The 7784-nt window shown below is 55.7% G+C and overlaps 3 protein-coding genes across 3 annotated transcripts in view; 1 reads left to right on the top strand and 2 right to left on the bottom strand.

Moving 5' to 3' along the window:
• The window catches only part of GUITHDRAFT_118325 (hypothetical protein), a gene marked incomplete at both ends in the record, with an annotated part of 3056 nt that extends 1391 nt beyond the window's left edge, over window positions 1–1665 (top strand). Inside the window, 12 exons of the mRNA XM_005822437.1 lie at window positions 395–453; window positions 504–535; window positions 579–614; window positions 660–699; window positions 745–814; window positions 865–930; window positions 971–1012; window positions 1058–1116; window positions 1170–1223; window positions 1271–1439; window positions 1490–1566; window positions 1611–1665. Of these exons, the coding sequence (XP_005822494.1) occupies window positions 395–453; window positions 504–535; window positions 579–614; window positions 660–699; window positions 745–814; window positions 865–930; window positions 971–1012; window positions 1058–1116; window positions 1170–1223; window positions 1271–1439; window positions 1490–1566; window positions 1611–1665 (759 nt within the window). The remainder of the gene's footprint in view (window positions 1–394; window positions 454–503; window positions 536–578; window positions 615–659; window positions 700–744; window positions 815–864; window positions 931–970; window positions 1013–1057; window positions 1117–1169; window positions 1224–1270; window positions 1440–1489; window positions 1567–1610) is intronic.
• Window positions 1666–4757: 3092 nt separating this feature from the next.
• On the bottom strand, window positions 4758–6058 carry GUITHDRAFT_155473 (hypothetical protein). The gene is made up of 3 exons (XM_005822436.1): window positions 5929–6058; window positions 5670–5876; window positions 4758–5622 (listed from the first exon to the last, which is right to left on the bottom strand). Exons 1-3 carry the CDS (start codon window positions 5962–5964, stop codon window positions 5389–5391), a joined length of 477 nt encoding a protein of 158 aa, XP_005822493.1. The 5' UTR covers window positions 5965–6058; the 3' UTR covers window positions 4758–5388.
• Window positions 6059–7027: 969 nt separating this feature from the next.
• Window positions 7028–7784, bottom strand: part of GUITHDRAFT_118323 (hypothetical protein) — a gene marked incomplete at both ends in the record, with an annotated part of 7311 nt that continues 6554 nt past the window's right edge. The window contains 4 exons of the mRNA XM_005822435.1: window positions 7028–7287; window positions 7347–7497; window positions 7569–7624; window positions 7675–7739. Of these exons, the coding sequence (XP_005822492.1) occupies window positions 7028–7287; window positions 7347–7497; window positions 7569–7624; window positions 7675–7739 (532 nt within the window). The remainder of the gene's footprint in view (window positions 7288–7346; window positions 7498–7568; window positions 7625–7674; window positions 7740–7784) is intronic.

Genomic DNA, 7784 nt, shown 5'->3' with positions numbered 1-7784 from the left:
TACTATCTGAGGGCCCATCCCTTACGCCAGCTCTCGTGGCTTCTTTGCTTTACTGTGGTCAAATTACTGGGTGTCAAGTGCATCATGGCATCATGCAGAAAATGTCTCCTCAGTTGGTCTCCGTTTTCTTCCCCTGCTCTCTCCCGCCCGATCCCAGGACGTCAGGTTTCGTTAACCCCCCACCACTCCCAAAAAACGTACCCCCCCCCCCCCATCCAACCCCCCCCCCCCCCCCCCCCCAACCATCCCCGCCCCCCCCGCCCCTCCCCCGCATTTGATTCTGCCACTCTCTCTACCTCTCTGCGCTCCCCTTCCTTCCTCGCTCCCCCCTCTCCCATCCCTCCTTCTCTCTCCTACAGCCTTTAGCTTTCATGGGGTGACTTCAGCCTTGCAGGATTGTCGCCGCGTCCTCCACGGACACACGAGCAATCTGCGCTGTGCAGAAATGCAGAGGTGAATCACAATGGCTAGAGGAGGACAAACTGAGCTTTGAGGGACTGCAGGGGCATCCTGACTTCAGGGGGAGAAGCAACAGGTCAGAAGCTCGGTCCTCTCACCCCACGTCTGACTTTCCCAAGGCCGCATCTGGAACTTTGAGACGGGCAAGCCGACAGGTGGATACTTTCACTGTTTAATTGTTTGCATCATTCATGGTTTAGGAACGTTTGATGGCCACGACCACTACATCTCAGCCATGAGGTCTTTTTCTCCTCCTGCTCTTCTCTGCTCCTCACAGACCATCAGCCTTGATGACGAGCTTCGGCTCGTGACTGCTAGCTGGGACAGAACCCTCAAGGTTTGGCACGTCAAAGAGGTCTATCCTTTTCTGTGAGCGCGTCAATGCCTGATGCGTGGCTCCTCCAGGGAGGCACAGGGGCAGACTGCAGCGCGACGCTACGAGGACACTCCTCCTCCGTCCTCTCGCTTCAGGTGCTTTCCTGCCCTGTGCCTGTCGCCTGAGCAACGGCAGAGGAACGGCGATCGGGCTGTGAGCGGGAGCCTTTCAGGGGAGGTGAGGCAGAGAGGCTGGCTGTGACTGCAGATGACATGCGGCTAGTTACTCGTGTGGAACCTCCTGACCGGTCAGAACACCTTCAAGACTGCTCCATCGGAAGGGTGCGCAATCAACGCCCTCTCGTGGGAGCGAAGTCTCATCTTTGGGGCTTCAGACACGCAATTGCAGGTTCTCGTCTCGTCTTTGCTTCTTTGCTCGCAATTCTGTTGTGACCACCAACGTGTCTCTGTCGAGGGTTGGAGGTGTTTGTCGCAGTGTGCTTGTATCTGTGGCCTTCAACACCATCTCTGATCGTCTGGACCAGATTGTAGATCTCAACGCTGGGAAGAAGGTACAGACCCTCATAGGGCACGATGACGTCATCACATGCATCATAACGTCGTTGCCCTGGATCATCACAGGAAGTCGAGATTCTACTGTCAAGGTGAGAACCCTCGTCGGGCGATGCTGTCTCTACGTCACGGCTGCCACCAGGTGTGGTCCTCGCGATCATGGACGTGCGTGCGGACTATCTCTGCTCCTGGGGTCCGATGTCTGGGGCTGTCGCATCGGTAGCGTGACGATTTTGATGTCTTTCTTTGACCTCTCAGCTCAGGCTGCTGGCTGTTGGAATGGACACCGGAGAGCTACAAGTCTGGCAGCACGAGTAGGATCGCGAAGCATTTGATTGACGTCCAAGATCGTTCGGATGGTCAAGCATTTGATCAGAGCCAATCTTTCTCTCTTCTGCTCCTCTGCCATGCCCGTACACGCACAAGGCCCTCAACAAACAGCGATTAAAACCCTTCTCCCTCTCCCATTGCCAGCTTTCTGCAAGCAAGATGGCAACCAACGGTTTGCAATTTTTGACTTGTTGTACAATAATTTACAATGATTTCCCGTTCCAACTACACGATGCAAGTCTCATCAATACCCTCCACTCACACAGCACAATACCTCTATCGAAAATGGCCAAATCTTACTGCGCGCACCATCACAACACTGGCCCAGTATTCTGAACCTCCTGCTTCTGCCTCGTTCGTCTATCCCCTTTGTCCTCCTCCTGCCGAGTCCATGTCTGCGTCCCATCATCTGCTCCCTCCTGCTCTAGCTCCATTGAGCTCTCTTCGATGTGCACGTCAGGCAAGATCTTGCTCCAGAGCGCCCGCTTCATTCCTAGGCCCTCGTAAGCGTCTATCCACCTGCTGTGACTGGCCTCGTCGTAGCCGAGGGAGAAGTCGAGGAAGATGCTGCGGCGGTCAGACACCGGGCAAGCGGTGAGGGAAGGAGAGCCGAAGTACTGGAAGAAGGAGGACTCGGGGGTGGGGGAAGAGCAGGGCTGTTGGGAAGGAAAACAGGGCTCGGAGGAGGTAACTGTCATGGGTGGCAGAGGAGAGAGACAAGAAAGAGGAGGGAACTGTGCTAAGAATGGGAGTCAACGTTCTCAGAAGGAAGGGTAGACCGCTGAGTGAAGGAGAGCGAGGGGAGGGGAGAGAGGGGGAGGTAGCTTCTAACAAGGCGCGGGAGGCTACTCGCAGTCTCACCAAACGTCGCGTGTTCGACTATCTTGGTCGGACGGTCTGGTACCATGATACCTCCCCTTAAGACGGGCTTCTAGATGCGCCCCCAGTCGCTATCATAGTGCCGTAGCTCAACTCATGACGTAGGGGTACGGTCCTCCCATCCTGCCATCCTGGCAACTAGTCAGCCTTGCTGACTCGGCTGACTTGGCACGGCCCGGCCCGGCCGCGGCCGGGGCTCCGGGAGTCGTCACCGACTGCCGCGACGATCGGGCCGAGATCCGGGGCCCGGGCGCAGTCCCGGGCGGCGCGTCAGTGCAGCGGGCCGGGCCAGGGGCACCCCGGCCACTGGCCACGTGTGACACTGTGCGCCCTTACCACGGCGGTGGCAAGTTTTTCGAGCCTGCGGCGGCAATGTAGTACGGTACGTGCGACGAACTCGGAAGAGGGGGCTTTCCTAGCCGTCTTGCTAAGGTCCTCTCATGTCTGGATACTTGGCCCTGTGGGTTCCACATCCTAGAAGGATACAGTCTATCTCTCATGTGCTCCTCAATTCTGGTTTCGTGTGCATTAAACTCGGTCTTGAGCAAAAACTGTCTTGTTACAACTAAGGTCGATATCAGTGATGTCTGCGGCATTACTTTGTCACAGTACAAGTCTAACAAAGGCTTGTGCTCCCGGTTAGACGGTGCGGCGCGGCGCCCGCAGCGGCCGCCACTCACTGACGGCGCCCGACGGCTGTGTCCGTCGCCCGGGTCCCAGACCGTCGGACGGTCAGGCGTTCAAGGGAGTGACTCAGTGATCGGACACGGTCATGATCGGACCGTACTGTAGCGGCTAGTGACGGTCACTGGCCCTTGGCTTCCGGTTCAGCCTCACCGTCTGAGCAACTGGCAAAGTTGGGCCGCCAGAACCACTCGGCCCCTCGCTGGGAGGGAGGGAGGGAGGGAGGGAGGGAGGGAGGGAGGGAGGGAGGGAGGGAGATGAAATAGATGAGGACAGTTTCTTGCAAAACTCAGATTATTTGCTACCGGCTTCATTCATGGATTTTATCTGGCCGAAAACATCCATTACAGGAAGATTCGAACTGAAGGTTTGTTTTCAAAGACTAGGTGAGCAATTATCTTCTATACTTGGCAATGTGTTCACATTGATAGACAAAGATAGCAAGCTCTACTAAAAAGAAATGCAATTGTTAGTCCATGTAATCAGGTAACGACAACACAGTCTGCAATCGTGCAGAGTCATGTTGAACACCAAAGAAACTGTCGAAGAATTCTTTTGGTGCTGGAGGACAAGTGTCTGATTTCCGTTCGGTAATGACGACTCCTTTTCTTCTCGAAGTATTGTCCATGGAACCAAGGGAGCCAGGCTCCAATGGCGGACAAACAGAGTTTGTAGCAGTGATTACCGAGGACATTGTAAAAGCCTAGACCAGACTGGAGCAGCAACGGAGGTAGGGGATGAGACAGATGTCAGCTATCAGGACGGAAGGTGGCAGAGAGGAAGAAGGGGACTCGGGAGGAAGGGGGGGGCGGGGGGGGAGGGGAAGGGAGGAATTAGCAGGGAGCAGCGCCAGCTGTGTGTAGTCTGAAGGACCAGGATCAGAGCAGGCGGTCAAACTGGGGTGATTGCGGGGGGAGGGAGAGTACCCTACCCCCTTCGGGTCTGCTTGACTCCGAATGTCGGACGGGTAGTCATCAATTACGGTCGCCTCAGGCTCCCGGAGCGGCTCGGATCGCCGACTCTGTGACTGAGGCTCAAGTAGGCTGGGACCGTCGGTGTGGCACGGTGGCCCTAGTAGGTCCCGGGTGGTCTCAGCACCCGGAGGCTGCAGTCACTCGCAGTGGCACGCCCATCGGGCGACCCCGCCGGCGCCGGGCGGGGGCGGCCCGGCCGCCGCCGCCGGCCGGGCGCCGCCGGGCGCCGGGGGCCCGGGGGCCGGGTGACCGTACGCTACGCCGCCCAGGCGACGGTACGGTACGCCGTGACGGTCAGTCGGACCGGGACTCGCCGCCCCCCCGCCCCGGTGACGGACCGGACCGGCCGCCCGGGGTTCCGCGACTCTGTCCCCTCAGTGGGGGCCCGGGCACTGTGACGCGGCCCGGCCGGGGCCCGGCCGGGCCGCGCTCAGCTGCGGCGGCGGCCCTGCCGTCCGTCAGGCTCAGCGGCTACTAGTGACTTCCACGGCGGATGCGATACTAATAGCTAGTAAGTGAGCCCGTTACCGTTGAACTTCTCAGTGGCAAGAAATCACGGTTCAATCATTCAATATTATATGAAGCTGAGAGGTTCTTGCATCGAGAGTCGGCAGTGTATAACTACTGAGTAACGGCGCCGCTGGGGACTCAGGCGCCTAACTGATAGTACCCGCCGGACTGACAATAAGCCTTAGACAATGAATCATATCAAATCAGCCAAGGCTTCTTGCTTATCATCGGACCATTCACGGATGGCCCACCTCGTTCCGACGGCACTATCACGGATAACGTCACGTCACAGCCGCGCAAGTTCACGGCGGGCGCCACTGGCGGCGGGCATGCGGCACAGCGGCCCGCCGTCGGACGGTCTCCCGGCCCGTTTGCAGCGCGGCCTGTCACTGGCGAGTGCCGACGGTGCACGGACGGACCGGCCGCCGGCGGCCTGCCGGGCCCCCGGTTCTCGGGAACCGCCGGGAGAGGAGTCCTTGTTACACTGTCGGATCGCCCGACTTGAAGGCTGCGCTGCCCTCATAACATGATTCGTCGCATTTGAGTTGGACTGACAGCTGGGCAGTTCCTGGTAGCGCCAAGATGCGACTCGAACGGCTCTCCGGCTCTCCAGGCTCGGCAGTTGGGACGTATCATTCACGATTGGTGACTGTGTCTGTCGATTTCACATCCTCATACCCCCTGCATGAGATTGTATCTTCCGCTCCAACGCAGCAATCTCCAGCTTGATCTGGGATGGCGTCTCATACTTGAAATGATTGTTTCCAACTCCTGCCGCATCAGCTTCTGATCGCTCCTGTTCATCGTTGTTGTCTTCGGAACACAACTCCCTAAGTCGATCATCGAGATCTCGGATCTGCTGTTTGATTGCCTCACTTGTCTGATCTTTTCGTTGCAACTGCCATGAAATCAACAAGTTCTCAACGAGAAGAAAGGCTTTCGTACCGATGATCCTAGACGGACTTGACTCTGAAGAGTATTCTTGAGCTGCCCACTCTCGAGCATCTTCTTCTCCTCATCTATCATCTTCATGATATGATCCGTAGGCATGCCTCCCCGCACCCACAAGAACCAAAGGACTGTCATAACACCACCGAAGCATATTGCTGCAATCAGGCCAGGGTTCTGAATGTTGTTGTCAAAGTTTGGGACCTGGTCCCCATCTCGTCAATTTCACATGGCCCTGCTGCTCGAAAATATTCACCGTCTGATTGACAAAGCTCGTGACGTTCTTGGACATCCTTGATGTCACGCTCTCATGCAGTTCACTAACCCTGATCCTGCGGTGCACAACAGAGAATTCCAGCTTGTTGCGAGTGAGTGAATTAACGTCTGTAAATGAAGCTGTCAGAAATATCAGCCACAGGATTCAATTCTATCTCGAGAGCAGTGACAATTTCATCACCAAGACTGGTTGGCAAAACACATGCGAATTAGAGCAGGCAAGGATCACAAACAAGCACGTTATTTATCGTGAGGTATACACAAGGAGATGAAGGCGGCGACGCAAATTGAAGATAGCAAGAAAGAGCAATATATCGCAAGGTGAAGCGAATGTAAGAATGTCACATGTTCAACATGTTTGAATCAGGTGTTAACATGCCATCCTTGCATCATTCACGAGCAAATGTCGCACTGGCAGACCAGTCCTTCAGCATTTTCGCTTCGGCCTCTCACATTTCAGCCGCCCCCTTCTCCCCACGGCACTGCTGGTGCTGGAGTACCCACCTGTTGCTGATCGGAGTCTTACATAGAGAGTACCAGGGAGAAGAGGGGGTAGGGGTACTTCGATCCCTGGCTGGCGGATATGGCCGGCCCTACACACCAGTAGTGATGCATAGAAACATTTAGTTATTCAGCAGAGTAGTGGCTGTTTCTATGTTTGTACCAGGAATGTAGATATTGGTACTATTTAAATTATGAAACATGTATAGACTTATGAAACATGTATAGACTTATAATTGTCATTTGTACTGATTCCTCGTAAGTGTACCTTGATGACAAGGTATCGCTGACTTTTTTTGTACAAGTTTCAGTTACGTTTTGTTACGAGCGATGGTACCACATATGGCTCAGCCAGTACAACAACAAGAATGACATTTTAGTTCGAAAATCAGTTTACTAGAAAAGATTTGTTCCGCTCATTCAGTCGAACTTCCGAATGGTTATAGCTCAACGACACAAACATCCAATACCGAATGCAACAAGTTGGTAACTTTCAAGGCCAGCAGAGCACCGAGGAGGAGGAGGAGGAGGAGGAGGAGGAGCCTTGAAGGTTCCTTGCCTCATCCTACTTGCCTTGTTTAGAATGCCTCGGCTGAGAGCAGCGTTGGATGGCGTCTGGGGCACCTCGATGCCAGCAGCTCCTGAAGCTTGCTCCTCGACCTCTCGAACATTCGCAGAGGTTTCCGACGGCGAGCGAATGACACCACGAGCGCGTGCGAGGTTTGAACTGCTGCAGTTGGATCTGACCTCTTGCTGGGCCAAGAGAGGACAGCAGGAGCAAGGCGGTCGACCTTGTCGGAATACTCGGAGTCCTTCTCCTGCCTGAACCTCCCCCACACTGCGATCCCTCAGTCAGTACACCTCCTTGCCTCCTCTTCGCCGGCATGCTTGACTCACAGACAGCGATCCTGACAGCATGCGCCGGGTCTCTCTTCTCCCCGAAGGTTCGCTCCCATGACGTGGACTTGGCGTGCTCGTAGGCCGCGATGAAGACTTGTGGCAGCACCACCAGCCGGTGGGTTCTGCTGACCTCGTACAAGTGCGAGATCTGCGAGGGAGTGAGCGAGAGAGGTCACAGTGAGAGGTCACAGTTGCTGAGCAGCTCACTCCTTCTCTCACCTTGTTCATGCCGTACCCCCTGAACCTCTCGTCATACTTGGGGACAGTCTTGACATCTGCAGCCGTACACACGTCACAGGAATGATCGGGCATGCGATCGAGCTACTCATGATGACGTAGGGCTCGTAGTTGCTCTGGTACTCCACCTCGTAAGGCTCTGTGCTGCTGAACCTGAGGCACCGGATAAGTCACCAGCAGCTCCTCCCTCCTCCCCCC

The sequence above is a fragment of the Guillardia theta genome (genome assembly GCF_000315625.1).
Source record: "Guillardia theta CCMP2712 unplaced genomic scaffold GUITHscaffold_125, whole genome shotgun sequence".
In the NCBI taxonomy this organism is placed as follows: domain Eukaryota; class Cryptophyceae; order Pyrenomonadales; family Geminigeraceae; genus Guillardia; species Guillardia theta.
This window is presented reverse-complemented; position numbering and strand designations above follow the sequence as displayed.

Excerpts from the sequence above, each read along its gene's own strand:
- GUITHDRAFT_155473 (XM_005822436.1), bottom strand. The coding sequence starts at position 5,964 with ATGTCCAAGAACGTCACGAGCTTTGTCAATCAGACG. Across the intron at positions 5,877-5,928 it reads CGAGCTTTGTCAATCAGACG|GTCCCAAACTTTGACAACAA; the intron begins GTGAATATTTTC and ends GATGGGGACCAG. Across the intron at positions 5,623-5,669 it reads AAGTCCGTCTAGGATCATCG|TTGCAACGAAAAGATCAGAC; the intron begins GTACGAAAGCCT and ends ATTTCATGGCAG.